The 22,279-nt window shown below is 47.8% G+C and overlaps 1 protein-coding gene across 1 annotated transcript; it reads left to right on the forward strand.

The window, feature by feature from the left end:
• Window positions 1-342: 342 nt before the first annotated feature.
• On the forward strand, window positions 343-21,903 carry LOC135901183 (uncharacterized). The gene is made up of 2 exons (XM_065430871.1): window positions 343-475; window positions 20,486-21,903. The coding sequence occupies exons 1-2, from the start codon at window positions 412-414 to the stop codon at window positions 21,901-21,903; spliced, it is 1,482 nt and encodes a 493-aa protein (XP_065286943.1). The 5' UTR covers window positions 343-411.
• Window positions 21,904-22,279: the final 376 nt, after the last annotated feature.

A 22,279-nucleotide genomic window follows, 5' to 3' on the forward strand; every position in this document is an offset into this window, starting at 1 on the left:
CGTGCAAGTTTCTTTAATATGTCTGGAAAGGATGGCATAAAATGTGATAAGCTTTCAGTACCCTCGCAAAGCTACGTGGTGCAAAATAATCGGCTTGTCAAAACAAGATGGCCCTGTCATTCGTGCTTTTTATATGGCCCAAAAGCAAGACTTGTTCACAAAGCGACGTGCTGACAGGTCTTCTACCACAATAGGTAGATGAAAGCAGAAAGAACAGCTGTCTGGGGGAGCATTGCGAATTCGGGTATTGTGTTTCGTACTGGTTTAACGAAATGGCTTCAACTTTGAGGAATGATGGTACTGTGATACGAAAAAGCATGCAAATGACACAGCCGCTTAAGAGAATGACGATGGCCTTTCTTGAATGTTGCATGTAGTTGGTGGTCATAAGATTATGCACTGGTCGTCACCATGATTTCGGCATTGTTCTTTGTTTTTATGATATGCGGAACCCACCATGCTCATACTCTTCCAGGTGATGGCTACTTTTTCTTTTGTGGCCCTTGTGGCGGACATTTGATTCCTCAGTAATACGGAGCTCTTTGCTTTGCCACTTATTGTATAAAGTGCGTGCGAAGAACCGGAGGCAGAGAACACGCTGTGTATTTTGTCGAAGAAGCCGCGGATTAGAGGGGGGGGGGGAAGCTCAAATTATTTCTTAAAATACTGTTAGCGAATCCCAGACGGAACTCCCGGGGCTCTATTTAACTTGGCATTACGCGTAATTGGGCCACATGTACCACGCGCATATCACGTGTGAACTACAGTGCGCGTTTTGTGCATCACATGCGGTATGTGTATGACGTGCATGCGGGGCTGTATACACACGCCGCATATATGTCGCATAATGGCAAGTTTCTCACGTGTTTCACATGTTCTCGTAACATGAGAAACTGTAGTTTCTTACTTGCATGGAGAACTTTGAATATTGTTGGCATCAGCTTTACCATGCGGGTTGTATGTTTAGCATGCAGAAAGATTCTTAAAAAAAGGAAAAGAATAAAGCTCGTATATCCGGCAAACTACGAAATCAATATTATAATATGATCATAAGGGATTTTAGTATTCATGACTATATTGTGCTTAGTGTTACACTGACGAACGTGAAGGACAGGACGTGGACGGATGGGGCGCTACGTACGTCCGCGTCCTGTCCTTCACGTTCGTCGGTGTAATACTAGGCGCTATATAATCATGAACGTCCAACAACTAGCCCCGTTCATTGCTTTACTAAATCATTTTAGGATGTCAACGTAAGGTTTTTTCCCGAGCTTTTCTTTTGTAAGCAAAGAGCTGTTTTTAAGTTTCCCCATGAAACCAAAGTATGCCTTAATATGACGTACCAGGTATCATTCTTTCTGACTATATGTGACATAAGTGAGAAAATTTGCTTTCAAGGACACTTATGGTGACATATAGAAGTATACGCAAGGTACACAAATTTGAAAAGGAAAACGTTTACGTCTCACAAGCACGCACATGCATTTATTCTATGGTATATACACGTCTAAGAGCGGCCCTTCATTTTTCGCAGTTTTGAAGTGGTGTGGCCTTTACATGGGGTTATGCCACTTGCAGTCTAATTATTCTGGCCATGTGCGACACCCTTGATTTCCTTGTGCTAAAATAGCAGTGCTGTTAGTTTCGTATACCATATATTTGTTCGCGCAAGCACGCCACGCAGCTGGTGCCCATGTGTAGTACTCACTACTGTCGCTGTCATCATCATCATCATCATCATCCTGGTTACGCCCACTGCAGGGCAAAGGCCTCTCCCATACTTCTCCAACAACCCCGGTCATGTACTAATTGTGGCCATGCCGTCCCTGCAAACTTCTTAATCTTATCCGCTCACCTAACCTTCTGCCGCCCCCTGCTACGCTTCTCTTTTCTTGGAATCCAGTCCGTAACCCTTAATGACCATAGGTTATCTTCCCTCCTCATTACATGTCCTGCCCATGCCCATTTCTTTTTCTTGATTTCAACTAAGATGTCATTACCTCGCGTTTGTTCCCTCACCCAATCTGCTCTTTTCTTATCCCTTAACGTTACACCTATCATTCTTCTTTCCATAGCTCGTTGCGTCGTCCTCAATTTGAGTTGAACCTTTTTCGTAAGCCTCCAGGTTTCTGCCCCATAGGTGAGTACTGGTAAGACACAGCTATTATACACTTTTCTCTTGAGGGATAGTGGCAACCTGCTGTTCATGATTTGAAAATGCCTACCAAACGCACCCCAGCCCATTCTTATCCTTCTGATTATTTCCGTCTCATGATCCGGATCCGCCGTGACTTCCTGCCCTAAGTAGATGTATTCCCTTACGACTTCCAGTGCTTCGCTACCTATTGTAAATTGCTGTTCTCTTCCGAGACTGTTAAGCATTACTTTGGTTTTCTACAGATTAATTTTTAGACCCACTCTTCTGCTTTGTCTTTCCAGGTCAGTGAGCATGCATTGCAGTTTGTCCCCTGAGTTACTAAGCAAGGCAATATCATCAGCGAATCTCAAGTTACTAAGGTATTCTCCATTAACCTTTATCCCCAATTCTTCCCAATCCAGGTCTCTGAATACCTCCTGTAAACAGGCTGTGAATAGCATTGGAGAGATTATCTCTCCCTGCCTGACACCTTTCTTTATTGAGATTTTGTTGCTTTCTTTATGGAGGACTACGGTGACCGCGGAGCCACTATAGATATCTTTCAGTAGTTTTACATACGGCTCGTCTACACCCTGATTCCGCAATGCCTCCATGACTGCTGAGGTTTCGACAGAATCAAACGCTTTCTCGTAATCAATGAAAGGTTTATATAAGGGTTGGTTATATTCCGCACATTTCTCTATCACCTGTCGCTGTCACCACTGCTCATATTTAGCTCGGTAACACGCTCTCGGATAGAGTTGTCCTCAGTGCCGTCCGTGGCGTTAGATATGACTCTGAGGTCAAAGCTTTCCGCAACGATCTCAGAAGACTGCACATGCCACGCTTTCAGAATCCAATAGCACCCGCCGTGGTTGCTCAGTGGCCATGGTGTTAGGCTGCTGAGCACGAGGTCGCGGGATCGAATCCCGACCATGGGATTCGATCCCGCGACCTCGTGCTTAAGCCTCGGCCTCGACCTCGGCCGCATTTCAATGGAGGCGAGATGCGAAAATACCCGTGTACTTAGATTTAGCAGGGTTAAAGAACCCCAGGTGGACAAAATTTCCGGAGTCCTCCACTAAGGCGTGCCTCATAATCAGAAAGTGGTTTTGGCGCGTAAAACCCCATAATTAAAAAAGAATCCAATAGCATTTGCCCAAGCTGCGACGCTCATTTCAGTCTTCGAATTCTTTAGTTGAACGATTCTTCTTTTTTTAATTTCAGGCAGCCAATTTGTGGTTGTAGTTCTTGAATGAGTACGTCCCTACGTCGAGTATATATGGTGTGTAGTCATTGTGGAGGTGCAGCTGATGCGTAATGCTGTAACCTTAGACCCATTCTTGACAATTGGTGACTGTAGTAGACTGTTAAGGCACGCTGCCTAGAAATATATGTCTTCTCAAACTACTAAATGAACTTGCGCGCTACTAAGTTAAATGTGCAGCTTCTATTGTCTACATCGTTGCGCTTGGGGGAACAGTCTGACGTACCTGGATACGTAAGCCTTACACAAAACTTTAACAAGCAGATTTGTGCTTTCATTTGTGGACGAGTTGTGCATTCAACAGGACAAATTATGTTTTGGGTAGTTTGAACTGTAGTTTGAGATTTTGATATACGATGTCACAAGGCATAGCATGGGCCGAAATAGATGATCGTAGAGGCCCTGCAGTACACGTTCATAAGTTATGAATGTCAAGCTGTGGTCTTGTCAAATGTCGCTTGCCACCCATGTAACTTGATATCATTAGAAAAAAAGAAAAAAAGTCCAACCCATAATTCATAGATGGAAAAGGTATTCTGTGGCTATCAGTGCTTGTTACATACATGTTACTCCGTGTAATTTGCGTCGTCAGTGCAAAACAGAAATAACTAGCCTTCCTCAACACTTTACTTTATTTACTCTCATACCCACAGCGCCATTTAGGCATTACAGTGGGGGGGTTACATACATCAATGTAAGCAGCTTATGGCATCGAATAAACAGTATTATGCTATACAATACAATGAAAGAGAAAAAGAGAAAAAAAAACGCAAAAATGACATGACAAAATGGTACATCAGGATATCAATGTACAGCACACAGGAAACGGCATCATAGAATTAAGTAATAAAGCACTATATAATGATAGCAAACTCTGCAATTACTGCATACTGAAAAATAAAGAAGAAAATTTCAAAGAGCATTTGCAAAATGTTCATTATTAAGTATACTAACTACGGCAGCAGGCAGTCGATTCCATTCTAAAATGGTTTTGGGGAAAAAGGTGCTTTTGAAAAGTTTAGTTCTACAAGTGTATTCCCTAACCTTGAGCTCGTGATCTGTTCGTCTGGATATATAATGTGGCTGAAGAATATACTTATTACGGTCTATTCCGATTTGGCCATAAAATATATTGTGAAAAAGTTTCAAGCGTAATGCCTGCCTTCTCTTTTCTAAGGTGTCCCATTTTAATGTTTGTTTTGCGCTACTAATACTAAGGTTTCTGTCATAGTTGCCGATTACGTACCGTGCTGCTATATTCTGAACTCTCTCAAGTTTATCTCGGTCGGTACACGTAGGAGGGTCCCATACGGTACATCCATATTCTAAAATGGGTCTAACATAGCTTTTGTACAGAAGATCGCGAGCCTGCTGGGGAAAGAGTTTTGTATTGCGCCGTAGAAATCCTAACACTTTGCATGCCTTTGCTGTAATGAAATCAACATGCCTGTGCCAACACATGGACGGCGTGAGGAATACACCCAAGTACTTGTACTCGTGAACAATCTGCAATGGGGAACCGGAGAGATAATATACGGCTTCTGGCATACACTTTTTAGTAAAGCGCATGTGGACAGTTTTCTGTGTGTTTATTTGCATATGTGACTCTCTGCACCAGTTTTGTAGTTCAACTAAATCATTTTGCAAAATAACAGTATCGGCAATGCTTGTAATTTCTCTATATATTATCAGATCATCAGCAAACAATCTTACGGAAGAAACAATAGTGTTGGGAAGGTCATTTATAAACAATAAGAAAAGCAATGGGCCCAATACCGAGCCCTGGGGGACGCCAGACGTTACGCGGGCCGCACTAGATTCTGCGCCATTTACCACTACATGTTGAAACCGCAAAGAAAGGTATTCCTGAATCCATGCAATTACTTGTTCATTGATATTAACCAGCGTAGTTTACATACAAGCAATTTGTGATCCACCAGGTCAAAAGCTTTTCTAAAATCTACAAACACCGAGTCAACACAAGAACGAGCATCCAGTGCACCACAAACTTCATGAACGAATTCTGTTAATTGAGTTGTACAGGAAAGCCCTTGCCTGAAACCATGCTGTTTCTGATTCAGGAGGTTATGATTGGTAATGTGTGTCATTATGTTACTGCACAAGATGTGCTCTAATACTTTGCAGACAATACTTGTTAGAGATATCGGTCTATAATTGCCGACCAGTTCGCGAGGCCCCGATTTATACACTGGCACAACGCACGCCATCTTCCATTCATTAGGTAGGACCCCGGTGTTCAATGACTTCGAGTACAGTATCTTAAGAAAGGGAGGGATGAACGACGCACACAATTTGAGAAAAGCGCCCGTCAATCCATCAGGCCCCCCTGCTTTACTGGAGTCTATACGTTCAAGAAGAGACCGTATTCCAGTTTCATCAATAATTATATCATCCATGTTTTCGATGACCTCATTAGTAGACGGATGCGGAATTGCGCTCGAGGCACTGGGTGAGAAAATGGAAGCAAAAAACTTGTTGAAGCAGTTGGCTTTTTCTAAGCTATTTTCTATTTCCACTCCGTCATGCTGAAGTGATGGAATACATACTTTGTCTTTTCTGTTATACTTGACAAGATTCCAGAATAGCTTTTTTGTAGTTTCAAATCGAGAAGGCAAAGCACCAAAGAATTCTTGTTTTGCCTGGTGGATTTTTGTTTGCAGCGTTCTGGTTATGGTCGCAAGTTGATCGCAAGTTTCCGAAATGGAGTTTCTTTTATATTTCCTGTATATCCTATTTCTTTTACTAGTGAGGCGTCGCAGCTCACCATTAAACCATGGCTTAGATTTTGCACGCCGTTTGGTCTGCACCCACGATGGCACATAGTTTTCCTGCATCTCAAGCATTTTTGCTTTGAAAAGTACCCATAACTCATCAACGCCGATTGTCTCAGAAAGTATTTCGAATTTTGGGAGGAATTCCTGTAATGCAAGTCCTATTTCATTTATGTTGGCTTGGCTGTAATTATACATCCTTCGGGCTTCCGAGCTTTGCGTCTTTTCGTACGTCAACTTCATTTCACAAACCACAGCTTTATGGTCGCTAATACCTGGAACCACCAAAACTTTCCTAATCCAATTTGGCTGATTAGTTAAAATTAAGTCTAAAACGTTATTTTGTCTCGTACCTTCTGTTACCACCTGGGTTAAGGAAAAATTGCTTAGTATCATCAACAATTCCTTTGCCACTGCAGATGTAGCCCTAGTATTAGAAGGGTGCTTGTTCCAAGAAAGCTCTGGTATGTTAAAGTCCCCGCCAATGACAAGGTAATCTGTATTGACTGTCTCTATCGTCTTTGAAAAATCAGACAAGAAAGCAAGAGGGCTTGAAGGAGGCCTATAAAATGAACATACTGATAATGTTTTCCCGTTTGGTAACCGAATCTTACACCATATATCCTCGCAATTTGGGCTGCCGATATCAAGAGCATAACAAGAAAGCAATGTGTGAACAAGTATAAAGACCCCACCACCATGACGGTTTCTATCGTTCCTAAAGCATGTGTAGCCGCTTGGAAAGACTTCATTGCTCGTTATTTCTTCATCTAGCCATGATTCCGTTCCAAGCACTACAGTTGGTTTGGTCATGCACAGAAGGTTGTGGAAATCATCTATTTTGTTCTTGATACTACGGCAGTTGACAACAAGGAAAGTTACATCTGCTACGGAGCTGCGCATGCGTCATGTCGTTTGCACAACCTGGCCCCTACCTTCATCATATACATATGCTTGCCCATTAATAAACAGCTTATCATATTTTAGGTTTGCGCGAGCACCGTCAAGGGCATTCCTTTTGCCGAATTCCCAAAGAAACTTTCGTTTTCTGCGCACTGCCTCTGAAGTACAGGTGCTACGTTTGTGTACGGTGGTGTCCACATTTGCTCAACTACCATTGCTGTCTTTCATTGACATTGGCGCTCTGTAGCAGCTTTCGCATGAAGGCCATACAGAGAAAAAATTACCTTACGGCGCTTGGAACAAAGCCACTTCTGCAATCCTGTCAAATATGTGCGAAATTCCCAGTGGCTTGTGCAAATACTGCTATATTGCACTTGTATGTGACCTCAGGTCCACACACGTTTCATGCGTTGCTTCAGTGACCCAGTGAGGAAGCGGCATAGGTGTGGTAGCTAATATCTAACCGAGCCATCGTTCTGGCTATACGGGACCAAAGCAATGTTCTGCTCTGGTCCCGTAGTACTCCACAAGGCTGTATATTCCACCCTGAAAAGCCCATGACAAAGACTCATGTCCATGTCAACAGTAGAAGCTGACTCATGTCACTGTAATCACATAGTGTTATCAAGCGTCGTGATTTTTGCTACTGTGCGCCTTTTCGGGAGTAAAATCACACTCAGTGAAGCATTAACTCTTCATCAGCACCAAAGCCTACTTAGAAAAAAACACAAATGAAGCATAGCGATCACATTTTGCTTAAAGCGTCCCGGAAACGGTTTGGACAAATGTTGTAGACGCGTAGAGTACAGCTACAGTAAACTTCAGTGCCACAATTTAAGTGAAGCGTATCATACTCAGAGAGTTACAGATGATTACAAGTTACCCTCTTTCTTAGTCTTGATTTTTCTCCTCAACTCGTTCCCCGAGTTATCGGGACTAAGAGCGTCGCCTTCACTGGTTCTGCGCCATGATGTGATGTCGTGCTGTTTTACTTCAGCTTGTCTTGGAGCCAGCGCGCGATGCCTTTCGAAGCTCTCCGTTAGCCCCCTGGCCGTCGATCTCCCTCGAGAGTTAACCAAGCAGCGTGCGTTGGGAGCGCTCTGTTTCAGGTCCGTGTGTGTCCGGCATTCCGGTTACCGCAAGCGAGCTGGGCGTTTTGACGGAGGGGCGGAGGCGTAAAGCCCCTACATGCTGATACCGCTGTGATGAAGGAGCTTAGCATAAACGTGAATGGCCTGAGTGGCCTGTTTGGCGCAGCAGCCTGGTGGCACAGCTTAACCAGCCAAGCACAGAGCTAATATTGCTGTAACCAAGTGTACGACATTCTAAACATTTTAAAAGGTAGTGCTTTCACGATGATGCTCCTCCCAAAAATTTACACGAGCCGCAAAGTAGAATACACTTACTTACGGCTAAATTACCTCTGTGGTTGTCTAGTTGAGCTCTGTGTCACCAGGTGGATGCACCAGTGCAGGAGGTTCACGTTTGCGCCTCCACTCATCCGGTAAAACGCGCAGGGCCAGTACGCTTGCGCTTGCGTTTATCCGAACACCGGGCACGCTAAAGCTTTCTATTGTAGTAGTAATCCTTCGGCGGGAAGTCAGGGCTATTACCGCGTAGATGCTGGCACCAATCGGATGCCAACAGCTTGATGCGCTCCAGCCACTAAATTCGCATTTTGCTTGCAGAGAGACACGATGTCGCGGCTTGACATGTTGAGCATCGCTAGATTGGCGGCCCAAAACGCAACAATGTTGACCGATGGGGCTCACGAAAAGAAAGCTCGAGACGAGCACTGACCGCGCAGCACGCGTCCACATGGAGAACGTTGTAACACAAGCAGATGGCGCTTTTGGTGTTCCGGGAGTACTTTAGTGTAGTGGGAAATTGTCGTTGTGTATCTTTCTGTTATTTTTTTATAGAACGACATTAACCAAAATTCCAACTATTGCGAACAACATTTATTCACCATAAAGTTGAAAAAAATATCGATGATGCGACCTGGGTAGCCAATCGGATAGCTCGCCCTACTGACGTCAATTGGGAGGGGGCGGCTGAAGGCACAGTGCAGCTTCGCCGATGCGATTGGTAGCGATGCACATTTTAAGAACCTTAATGATGATGATGATGATGAAAAACTTTATTTATCCCTCTTTAAAGGGAAGGGGGCAATGGAATAGAGGGTGGGGGAGGAACTACTTGAAGTAGGCCTCCTTTATCCTCTCAGCCCACTCCAGGATGGCCTCCTGAAGATCGGGCCTGGAGCTGCGCAAGGCAGCCTCCCACTGCTCCTCACTACATATTAATTGCTTGAGGAAAGGCGGAAGGGGGTGCTTAGGGCAGCCCCACATGATGTGGTTTAAGTCTGCTTTGGGAGAGAGACAGAATTTACAAGAGGGAGAAAGGTAAATGGTGGGATGAATGCGGTGGAGGAGGTAAGGGGACGGAAAGGTGCGAGTCTGCAGCTGTCGCCACAGAACTTCACACCTACGCGGGGATTTGCCCATGAGTGGCGGAAAGGTTAAGCGGTCTAATCGGTAGTGGGTGCAGATGTCGTGGTAAGTAATAAGTCGATCCCGCGCTGTAAACGGTGCCTCCTCCGTGGCGAGGTCCGACACATCTGATGCCTGAGCCCGGACAGTAAATCCTCGGGCACTGGCATGAGCCGCCTCGTTTCCGGCAAGGCCCACATGCGCGGGAGTCCAGATTAATGCCACGGTTTGATGGAAAGGATGGGCCAAGAGGAGAGAAAGGGCTGGCTTAGAGACCCTACCCGCTCCGAAGTTATGTATGGCTGCTTTGGAGTCGCTAACAATAACTGATGAATTTGGAATTGTGAGGGCCAGGGCTATGGCCGCTTCCTCCGCCTCCTCCGAGGAAGAGCCAGGAATGGAAGCGGCCGCAGCGACCTGGCCGTGAGAGTTAATGACTGATATTGCGTAATGATTTCTGCTCCCATATTCGGCGGCATCAACATAGAGCACGTCTTTAGAGGTGGAGAATTGTTTTTGGAGAGCCTTTGCTCGTTGCCTCCTGCGCTGTTTGTGATGCACAGGGTGCATGTTTTTAGGAAGTGGGGGGATGCAGAGGTTCTCGTGTATGTGATGTGGAATGGTGTATTTAGTCTTGATGATGGGTGCCGGAGTGATAGAAAGGGTTTGTAGAATGTGTCGACCTGTTGCGGTGTTAGAAAGTCTGCTATATTGGGATGTGAGGTGGGCTTCTGTGAGTTCAGTAAGTGTGTTGAAAGTTCCAGTAAGCATTAGCCTATCAGTGGAGGTACGTATGGGGACTCCCAGAGCGAATTTATATATTTTGCGTAATAGAGTGTCGATCTTATCTGATTCTGATTTAAGGAAATGTAGATATGGTGTTGCGAATGTAATCTTACTGATAACGAAGGCCTGAATCAAGCGGAGAAGTTCGGCCTCCTTTAGTCCGCCATGTTTATTGGAGACTCGCCCTAGAAGGCGCAGGGTGTGATCGACTGTAGTGTGGAGTGTATGTAGAGTATATGTGTTGAGCCGGTTGCTTTGAATGTGTAAGCCGAGCACCCGGAGCCTGTCCACTCTAGTAACGGGGATGTGGTTTAGGAAGACCTTTATACTAGACATGTGTTTTCCGGACCCCCGGTGGGATGGCAGAAGTAGCAGCTCAGATTTTTGAGGGGAGCATGTGAGATTCATAGCCCCGGCATGAGCCACGACGGCGTCTGCTGCGGCCTGTAGAGTGTCTTGAATTTCTCCATCGGAACCGCCAGTCATCCAAAGAGTGATGTCATCGGCGTAGAGTGAAAACTTGAGATTGGGAATAGACCGCAATGCTTGCGCCATCGGCATCATAGAAAGATTAAAAAGAAAAGGGGACAGCACTGAGCCTTGGGGCGTGCCGTAGCTACCTAAAGCGTATGAAAGGGATTGCTCTGTGCCTATGTGTATCGTTGCGGTACGGTTGGATAGGAAGGTACATATGTAGTCATATGTCTTTCCGCCAACCCCAATGAGATTAAGCTCTCGGAGGATGGCGGAATGTGAAACGTTATTGAAAGCTCCATGGAGGTCCAGACTGAGAATTGCTTGCGTATCTAGACTGCTATTAGGTGTAATGATGTCATGCTTCATTCGAAGCATGATATCTTGGCATGAGAGAGATTTTCGAAAACCTACCATTTCTGATGGATAAAGATTGTTGTCGTCCATGTATTTACTAAGTCGGTTGAGGATGACGTGTTCGAGTGTTTTACCTAGACAAGAGGTTAGTGATATAGGCCTGAGATTAGAAATGTTGAGTGGTTTGTTTGGCTTTGGGATAAAAATTACCCTGGCATCTTTCCACGAACTAGGGAGGGTGCCTGTGTCAAAGCAGTGATTGAAGTACGCCGTGATGGCTGTGACAGAGTTGTCGTCTAGATTGCGGAGTATTTTATTGTTAATAAGGTCGGGGCCTGGTGCTGACATTGTGCGCAGGGTGGCGAGGGCATGGCGAACCTCTGCTTCCGTGATAGCGGCGCTAAGCAGCTCGTTGGGTTCGCCAGTATATTTTGGCATGTCATACTTCTGAGCGGGGGGCAGATGTTTATGGCGGAGGTCGTCGAAGAATCCATTGAGATTGTTTTTGTGTGCATGTAGCAGTTTGTTTATGCTATGGTTGTGGCGTGTGCGCGATGTGGTAGGGTCTAATAAGTGTCGCAAGAGTTGCCATGTGCGCTTGTTATCGAGGTTGTCATGCATGCTTTCACATACCTGGCCCCACTGCTGGCAGGCCAGTTGTGTGGCGTACTCCTGGATCTGAAGGTCTAATTTGGCAATTCTGAGTCTTAATTTTCGGTTGAACCGTTGCCTCTTCCACCGTTTGAGAAGAGACTCTTTGGCTTCCCACATGTGTAGAAGCTTGGAATCAACCGTAGTGAGGGCGGTTTCGGGGGGCAGAGTGGTAGTGTGCGTCTGGGCGTCTGAGTGTAGATGCTGAACCCATTCTGAAATGTCTTGAATGTTTGTGGGAGCTGATATCTGGCGGGCCTCTCGAAAATTGTCCCAATTGGTAAGGCTGAGGCGTTTGGGTGCAAAGGGTTTGTGTTTGAATTGTAGTGTGATGGTAATGATATAATGGTCGCTACCGAGGTTAACTTGTGAGTTGTGCCATGTGACGTGTTGGATTCTGTGTGTAAGCGTAAGATCGGGGGAGGTGTCCTTAGCTACGCTATTGCCTAGCCTGGTTGGTGCATCGATGTCGTTATGTAATGTGAGTCTGTGGTCTTGTATGTGGATCCATAGGGCTCTGCCCTTAGGAGTTGAAACGGAGTGACCCCACAAATGGTTGGGTGCGTTGAAATCTCCAAGGATTAGGAGGGGGTGGTGGTTGGCAGCGGCAATAGCTTGAGCGAAAAGGGAGTCAAAGCGGTGATGTTTGTCTTGTGGACGACTATAGATATTGAGAATGTAAAGGCCAGGTGCATTATTTTTGCGAGGAATAATTTCTAGAAAATCGTGCTCTATATCGACGCTGTCCAATTGGAAGTGATTAGCAGTGAGGTGCTTTTGCATAAGAATAGCCGTATCGGGCCGGGAGACCTTATTGTTCTGATAAACATTATAACCTGGAAAGCTGATTAGTCCGTGAGTTTCCTGAAGCGCAATGACAGCTGGGAGATTAGAAGAGGAGGCTAGAAACTGCTGGAGGTGTGCTTTCTTTTTTCGAAACCCCCTACAGTTCCACTGCCACACTTCAAACTCGGAACGGGTCGGGTTATTGGCCATTGTTAAGCGGAGCTAGTGGGGAGGCGGATCGAGCAGGTGCAACTATGTTAGGGTGATTCGCGGTGACTCCAGCTATCCAACTTGTAGTTTGTTGGATGTGTGCTTGTACGAATTCAATAAATTTGTCGATCTTTTCATTCCTGGATGTGTAATCTGTATTGATTTTTTCAATTGCAGTGAGTATATTATGGAATTTAGTCTCCAAAGCGGTTAGCCTGTCGTTATAATTTAAGATTGTCTCGTCCAGGGTGTCCTCTGATCGTGGAGTGCTCGGAGTTTTACGTTTGCTCGGGGGAGGGTGAAGCGGTTCCCGTTCAGTGGAAGGGCTAGTGTCCATGGGGCGGTGGGAAGAGGTTTCAGGTAGGACTGATGGATGATCAGTCGAAAGGGTCGTGTTAGAGAGAGGGGCTTCAGAGGTTGAAGTAGAGGGGTGACGAGATTGGAGTTCTAATTTAAGTCTTTGAATTTCGGCTTTTAGAATTGTATTTTCTTCAAGGAGGGATTCATTATTAGCAGTCTGGTTTGAGGAGCAGCTGGAAGAGGCTACCTTAGCCCAGCTTACCTGGGGTGGGTTGCGGGAGGAGTTGGCGAGAGTAGGGCTTGATGATAGAGCAGGCCAGGCGACGTCTTGGGTTGCGTAGCCAGGCCCGCGGTCCTTGCTTTTGCTGCGACTTCTTCGCCGGCTTGAGTCACGAGTGCGGTCGAGACTGGGAGTTCGGTTGGTGGTTGAAGTGTCTTGTTTATGCCTGGGACGTGTAGGGCGTGGTTTGAACCTTTGTTTGCACAGTGAGGAGCCGGTTTGATGGTTTCCGCTGCACACAACACATATCGGGTCACATTCATGGTCCATGGGTGCGTCTTTCATTCCACACTTGGGGCAGAGTGTGTCGGTGGCACTAGTGCAGACGTCCTGGCGATGACCAATCCCGCGGCATCGGGTGCAGGCTTCTACCTTCTGCCTGAAGGGGCGGCATCGAAGTGAACAGCCGTCGTAGTTGACGTAGAAAGGGATGATTTTGCCTTGGAATATAACCATGATGGTTTCAGTATTGCCCAGGCGTCGTGCACCCCCAATAATCAATGTTGGGTTGCATCTGCGGAGGGTTGAGGCGATGTCATCTTCTGAGTAATCTGGGGGCAAGTGAATGCATCCTCTACAGGTATCGATGGGATCAGCCACATGTGTGGCGACTTCGTAAGGGTTACCATTGAATTGCAGACTCTGGATGTTGTGGTAGAGATCTGCACGTTCCATGTCCGGTGTGCTGATTAGAACGGTATTGTTGATGGTGTTGACACGAATTTGGTCAGAACTGGTGCGGTCGGTGATGGGGAGCCCCGCAGCCTTGAGGATGACTTGTCTGAGGATGCATGCATGGATTCCAGCGCAGTTGAGGCCCCCACGAACTCTTAGGATGATTTTATAATCGCTGCGCGGCAGCGGCGGGGGCTTCGGTTCTGCTCTTGATTGAGTCCTATGAGCCACTGCGGGGTATGCTGGTGGCGAATGATGCTGACGCTGTTTCGAGAGGTTATCGTGGATCTCGCGCCAGGTGCGCGCGCCATCGCGCTCCGTTCCTGCGCCCATGCTAGGCGGAGCTAGGCCCAGCAGCGAGACGGTCAGCCGAGAGCCCTAAAAAGGGCTGCGGCTCGCGTAAGGGACGTCGGAGTTGCTAAAGGAACTGTCAAGAAGTGCCGATAACACTCACATAGGTCCAGGCAGGAAATCAGGCTCTTGAAGCGATTGGGTAGGCACAAAAAGGAAAAATGCAGGAGCCGAGGCAACATGCGACCGCTCGCACCGTCGTCTTCTTCTCTTAAGAACCTTAAAATAAATTACAGCCTTTATGTGGAGGGCTTCAATGCGCCTCTTCATGATCAGAATGACCCACCCTAGTGACTGCGTACATTTGTACAAAATCATCAAAAGTGTTTCAAGGTCCCTTTAGGAGAGACTGAAAAAGGCGGAGTTGCTACAACTGGATCCGTGGTTGGATGCGTGCAGCCGGCCAGCCTTGTTTTTTCTAATATTAGAGTCGTTTTCATTCCACAGATGCATATTCTAGATTTCTGCAGCCACGAGGCACAAATTAGCTTGGTATACATCTTGTTATAATTTTGCTGTTATCCTAGGGTACCCAAGAAATTGATATTTTTTCCATAATTTTGAGTTCACAGTGTGGAGATAGGCAGTAACATTTATGAGCCCTCGAAGCTTGTTGCTTCTGTAACGAAGAAAGGAGGAGAATGGCATACCGATCATCATCAAGAACAGAGGGCACGAGACCGGCGTTCGAAGACCACCATCTTGCTCTCCGCGCTCACTGTTCCGAGCTACCGCCCGTTTGTTGGACTCGTCCAATAAACCTCTTTACATTTGGTGGATCGTGCGGGGTACGCTCATCGCCGACACCCTGGAACTCCGATCCCGTACGTTGCACTCGACCATGCAAGCTGACGCAGCCCAACCGCCGCCATCTCTCCCGGCCGCCGTTTGCCCTGGCCCGGTTCGCCAGCGAGACCCCCCGGTATTTTCGGGTACGGAAGACCAGGACGTCGAGGACTGGCTGTCGTCCTACGAAAAAGTTAGTGGACCCAACAAGTGGGATGACGCTACTAAGTTGAGTACCGCGAACTTTTACTTGGCTGGCGTGGCGAAGCTGTGGTATACGAACCACGAATCGGAATTTGAAAACTGGTCTGCTTTCAAGGAGGCAATATCTGCCGTTTTCGGTCGCCCTGCCGTGCGGAAGTTACGCGCCGAGCAACGGCTGCGCACACGGGCACAGGAACCGAATGAAACATTTACCGCCTATATTGAGGACGTACTCGATCTCTGCAGGCGCGCCGATGCCTCAATGAGCGAAAGTGCCAAAATACAGCACATCATGAAGGGCGTCGACGACGATGTCTTTCAGATGCTTCTTGCGAAGTCTCCTGGCACAGTGTCTGAAATGGTAACTCTGTGCCACAGCTACGACGAGTTGAGAAGGCAGCGGGCTCTCACCCGACGTTCATCTCAGACGTACAATCAACCGCTCGCTGCACTGGACATCATGCCTGCCCAGCCATACCTTATCGCACAAATGAAAGAATTTGTGCGTGAGGAGGTGGCCCGTCAGTTGTCTCTCCGGCCGTTTGCTCAGCGTCAGGAGCTCCCACAACAGCAGCAACTGCAGCGACCAATCCCGTTGGCTCCCGTGCTTCGACACGTCATTCAAGAGCAGATTTCCGAGGCCATGCCGGTGCCCATTCAGCAGCAACTTGTCGCCGCGCCTCTTAGTTACGCTGAGGTAGTAAAGCGGCAGCATCTTCAACAGCCCTCACCACCCCATGGTGTGTCGTATGCTGCAGCCCCGATTCAGCCGTCCGTGACATGGTCTGCTCCCATCCCTGCAAATCCCTGGCGAACGCGCGACAACCGGCCGATCTGTTTTGCGTGCGGTGGCCCTGGTCATATCGCCCGATTCTGCCGCCGTCGCGCGCCAGGATATTCAGACGCCCGTTCACCGAACTACATAGATCGTCCCCGCTCTCGTTATGAAGATCCGGGTCCCCAACAAAGCACGTCTTCACGTGACTATCCGCAACCCACGTCTCGTCGCTCACCTTCACCCCGTCGCCGCTCCTTGTCGCCCATGCGTCGTCGACCAGCCCCTGTAAATGAGGGCAACTAGCCTCCGCAGTTCGTGAGGCAATAACTGCGCTGTCGAAATGCTCAAGTCCTCGAACTTTGCCGTCGAATATTGTCGAAGTTTTCGTAGAAGGCATCCGTGCATATGCTCTTGTCGATACCGGTGCTGCCGTTTCTGTTATAGACGCCACACTTTGCCGCAAGCTTCGGAAGGTGACCACGCCTATTGAGATGATGCCCTTACGTACAGCGAATGGAGACCCTGTTCGGCCTATAGCTGCCTGCACTGCTCGACTTATTATAGCTAAAGAACACTACATTGTCGAGCTTATCGTCCTTTCCTCTTGCTCGCACGACATTATACTTGGCTGGGACTTTCTATCGTATAATCACGCCGTTATTGATTGTGCCAGATCTGAACTTGAGCTCTTCCCCTTGTGTGACGAGTCCTACTACCCCGCTCATCAAGCCGCACACAAAATAGTCGTCACAGAAGACACAGAAATTCCGCCGACAGCAGCTGTTTTGCTCCCCGTATTCTGCAACAGCATATGTGATGAAGCTGCATTCTTTGAACCATCATGCCTTCTTCTAAATCGGAAGCCACTTCTTTTGCCTTATTCGACCCTCTCTATTTCGAATGGAACAAGCGCTCTCTGCCTCACAAATCCTCTTCCATATCCCATCCGAGTGCTTAAAGGTGAATCCCTTGGATGCGTGCAACCCATTGAAGTCGGCCAAATTTTTTCCGTGCAGCAAGATTCAGCTCGACGCGACCTCGACGTCATCAGTGCTCTTACCCCTTCTGATGTTCCAGCTGCTGACCTATTCGATTCGTCCATCGCAGACGGACTGTCCCCATTTGAACGCACTTCTCTTCTCCAGCTGCTCTACAAGTTCCGCGACTCCTTCGATGTTGCCCAACGTGCCCTTGGCCGAACTTCTACCATTGTTCACAACATCGACACCGGCTCCAACTCGCCAGTGCGACAACGCCCTTACCGCGTCTCCACCGCGGAACGTCAAGTTATTACCGACCAGGTTGACGATATGCTTAAACGCGACGTTATTCGCCCTTCACAAAGCCCGTGGGCATCCCCTGTGGTTCTCGTTAAAAAAAAGGATGGATCGATTCGCTTCTGCGTGGATTACCGGCGCCTAAACAAGGTCACTCGAAAAGACGTGTACCCTTTACCCAGAATTGACGATGCCCTTGATTGCCTACAAGGTGCCGAGTTTTTTTCGTTGTTAGATTTGCGTTCCGGGTATTGGCAGGTACCTTTAGCAGAGGCCGACCGTTCAAAGACAGCCTTCGTCACGCCTGACGGTCTATATGAATTCAATGTCATGCCCTTCGGCCTCTGCAATGCGCCTGCCACCTTCGAACGCATGATGGACTCGGTTCTGCGGGGTTTGAAGTGGCACATGTGTCTCTGCTATCTCGACGACATTGTTGTCTTTGCGCCAGATTTCGCAACCCATCTAGAACGCCTCAACCATGTCCTGACGTGTCTGAAAACCGCTCAGCTGCAACTAAATCTCAAGAAGTGCCGTTTTGCTGCGCGAAAACTTACAATTCTTGGTCACGTTGTATCAAAGGATGGTGTGCTTCCGGACCCAGCTAAATTACGTGCCGTGACTGACTTCCCCAAACCGACGACTCTAAAGCAGTTACGAAGCTTCATAGGGTTATGTTCCTACTTTCGTCGGTTTGTGCGCAACTTCGCCTCTATAATTGCGCCTTTGACCCAACTACTAAGCAGCGCCTCCAATATCTCGTCATGGTCTTCTGAGTGTGACCAAGCCTTCTCCACCCTTCGCCGTCTCCTGACGTCACCACCTATACTGCGCCACTACGATCCTACGGCCGCAACTGAGGTGCACACAGACGCCAGCGGTGTCGGCCTCGGTGCTGTTCTCGCGCAACGAAAGCCTGGGTTCGCAGAGTATGTCGTCGCATACGCCAGCAGAACGCTCACCAAGGCTGAATCAAACTATAGCGTCACCGAGAAAGAATGCTTGGCAATAGTCTGGGCGCTTGTCAAGTTCCGCCCTTACTTATATGGCCGCACGTTTGATGTAGTTACGGACCATCATGCATTATGTTGGTTGTCTTCGTTGAAGGATCCGTCAGGTCGCCTTGCCCGCTGGGCTCTTCGACTTCAAGAGTTTGACATCCGCTTTATATATCGTTCCGGACGCAAGCATGCCGATGCTGATGCACTGTCGCGGTCACCACTATCCACCGAAACTGCGTCCATATCCACTATAGACCTTCCATTGTCAGCTCTTGACGTCGCCACCGTCTCCTCTGCACAGCGCCACGATCCCTGGATCGCTTCGCTTCTTGACATTTTATCCGGGGCACCCACTCTTTCGACCACTCGAACTCTGCGACGCCAAGCTTCGCACTTCAGCATCCGTGATGGCCTCTTGTACCGGCGCAACTACTCGCCAGATGGTAGGAAGTGGCTCCTAGTTATCCCTCGAACGCTTCGCTCTACAATCTGCGCTTCCTTTCACTCCGACCCGCAGTGTGCTCACGGTGGTGTCTTCAAGACCTATGAACGCTTACGGAAAAGGTACTACTGGCGCGGAATGTTTCGCTTTGTCCGCAAGTTCATTCGCGGCTGCCACGAGTGTCAGCGACGAAAAACACCACCGCATCCTACCGCAGGTTCATTGCAGCCCCTTCCATGCCCAGAACGCCCATTCGACCGCGTTGGAATTGACCTTTATGGATTTTTACCTTTGACCACGGCCGGAAACCGATGGGCTATCACTGCTGTCGACCACCTTACACGATACGCCGAAACCGCTGCTCTTCCCACGGCGACAGCACAGGATGTCGCCTCTTTCATCCTGAGGCGTTTTGTGCTTCGGCATGGTCCTCCTCGCGAACTCCTCAGTGACCGTGGCCGCGTATTTCTCTCCGATGCAATTCAAGCACTTCTCCACCAGTGCAAAATTGTACATCGGACGTGTACTGCCTACCACCCTCAGACGAACGGTCTCACTGAGCGGTTTAATCGGACTCTGGGCGACATGCTTGCGACACATGTTGCATCTGATCAATCAAACTGGGACCTGGTTCTCCCATTTGCGACATACGCGTATAACACCGCTACGCAAGTCACAACCGGGTTTTCCCCCTTCTTCCTTTTGTACGGTCGCCAGCCAACGCACACTATCGACACGTTGCTGCCATACGCACCAGATACCTCAGAGTGCACGCCCGTGTCAGCAGCGGCCTGTTACGCTGAAGATTGCCGACAACTAGCCAAGCGCTTTACTACAGCCGACCAACAACGCCAGAAAAACGCCCGCGATGATGATCACTCTCCGGCCGCAACATTCGCTCCTGGAGCACTTGTGTAGCTGCTTGTACCACCCTGCGCCCCTGGCTTGTCGTCCAAACTGCTCCCAAATTATCATGGTCCCTACCGCATCGTCGAGCGTACTTCCCCCGTAAACTATGTCATTGAGCCTCTTACGCTGCAAGGCGACCGTCGTCGACGTGGACGTGATGTTGTTCACGTAAACCGCCTCAAGCCGTACTTCGACCCTCTTGTACCCACCTGTTAGATCGCCAGGATGGCTCCACCTTTCTCGACGGGGGCAATTGTAACGAAGAAAGGAGGAGAATGGCATACCGATCATCATCAAGAACAGAGGGCACGAGACCGGCGTTCGAAGACCACCATCTTGCTCTCCGCGCTCACTGTTCCGAGCTACCGCCCGTTTGTTGGACTCGTCCAATAAACCTCTTTACACTTCTACTAATTTATTTAGGCAGCAAATCTTTCCTGTAGCTGCGGGACTATACTCAGAAACTTCTAGGCGCATATATGTGAAAATCGACATGGTACAAGTGTTTCGTAGCTATCGGATCAGAAAACTATTATCGCGGTATTGTTGCGCAATACAGATAGTTTCTGATAAAGAAACGAATATGCTTCTTTGGACTAAAGCACAGGCCTTTCTATTTCCTTCCAGAAATGCGAAAATCTGGAACGTACTTGACTGTGTCATCGTTCAGCCGGCTTGAGAAGCACGGCTACTTCGAGCTGAACTGGTTTGGCATACAAGAGGATTACATAGGCGAAACATTTGCCGTTCTCTCAAGATATAATCTGCCAAGAGCCCTGTCTGACATTCTCAGCTTGTGGACTATCAAAACGTCTTCCGGTAGATACGAAACTAGTGCCTTAGCACCAAACTTCGAAGTCAGCACACTGATGAGAGGACAGTGCCTCGGGTACTGGGCACTCATAGTGCAAAACGACAATGCCAACAAAAATGGGAAAGCGTTGGAATTTATAAAGCAGAAAGCAAAGTGGAACCTGGAAAAAGGAGCATTCAACACGACCATTCTCCACCTTGCTCAGCTTATGAGCTGTTTTCCGAAGCGCCTCTCGTCGTCAAAGGGACCAGCTCCCAAATGCGTCGAAGTACTGCATTCGTCGTGCTTCACACCGAAGCCCCGCTGGATGCGTGAAAACTACTCCGTACTCTCGTCGCTTAGTTTAATGGACATGCTCGTTCCCGGAACGCACGATGCCGGGATGTACAACCAAGGCGTCACGCTTCCACACGAAAAGCACGTGTACACTCAGGACCAGACGATAAAGCAGCAGCTGGCCTATGGAATTCGTTCCCTGGATCTGAGGGTGCAGTACTCCAGTGGTCAGTTTTATATTACCCATGATAGGGTGCGAGGATGGCCGACCGTAAGGGAGGTACTCAGGGAGGTCCGCGAGTTTGTGGAAGAGACCGGCGAGCTGGTGATTCTCGACTTTCACAGATTCACGACGGGTTTTGACGAAGGATACGACGACGTGCCGGGACGACATGCGGAACTTCAGAAACTAATCGTGACAGAACTGAGTGGCGTGATTAGAAAGCGGTTCGATTATTTGAAAAAATTGAACGAGATCTTTGGTGATTCCCAAAATGGAACCATGGTGCAGGGCCACGTCATAGTATTTTACCGTTCGAAATACTTTAGAGGGCGTTATGAGAATTACTTGGCACCAGCCATACTGCACCGGTGGGCCAATGCGCAATGCCCCAAAAAACTTATGAAATACTTGGACGCAAAAGCTTGCGTAGACGGAAGTTGTAACCCTATTGCTATAATGGCTGAGCTCACGCCGTCATTCCCGGACCTTATCGTCGGTACTCGCCGAGCAGCGGAGTGGATAAACCATGACGTGACGGAATTTTTCAGACACAAGCAACAGACGTGCTCCGGCATTGTTGCCACAGATTATTTTCTCGGAAACGGAATGATTGACGTAACAATCGAAGCCAACCTACTTAGAGGACGCGACGGACAGTTCGTACAACAATACAAACCATACACTCAATGCGACACGGCAGATGTACATTTGAAGAAGTCTTCGAAACAATAACTCTGTGTTTGTATAGCGTGTATAAAACTGTTATTTCCCCGTATGTTCACAAGTGTCATCGTTACTTTCTTTTTTGAGGGGGGTGGGGGGTCGACAACGCTTGGAGCTAGCTGTCTCATTCGATAAATTCCTGATAGAATATAAAGCATACGCTACATACTTTGTGGTCTGTACCGATGATAATATCGAATAAATTGTTATGTTCCTAGTAATCTGCTCTCGGTTCATTTGATGGTTGATGTAAAATTTTTCGTATTTCTAACTCTGTACCATTGGTCTACACTTCGATAGCCTCGTTATCAACGACTAAAAAAAAGGGGGTAAAGTAATATTGAAAGCAGAGACAGGAGTAATTTTTCATATTTTTTTAGAAAAC

Source organism: Dermacentor albipictus, chromosome 4 (genome assembly GCF_038994185.2).
Source record: "Dermacentor albipictus isolate Rhodes 1998 colony chromosome 4, USDA_Dalb.pri_finalv2, whole genome shotgun sequence".
NCBI classification, from domain to species: Eukaryota; Metazoa; Arthropoda; class Arachnida; order Ixodida; family Ixodidae; genus Dermacentor; species Dermacentor albipictus.

Coding starts and splice junctions, on each gene's coding strand:
- LOC135901183 (XM_065430871.1), top strand. CDS start 412: ATGATTTCGGCATTGTTCTTTGTTTTTATGATATGCGGAACCCACCAT. Junction 476..20,485: donor CCATGCTCATACTCTTCCAG/GTGATGGCTACT, acceptor ATTTCCTTCCAG/AAATGCGAAAATCTGGAACG.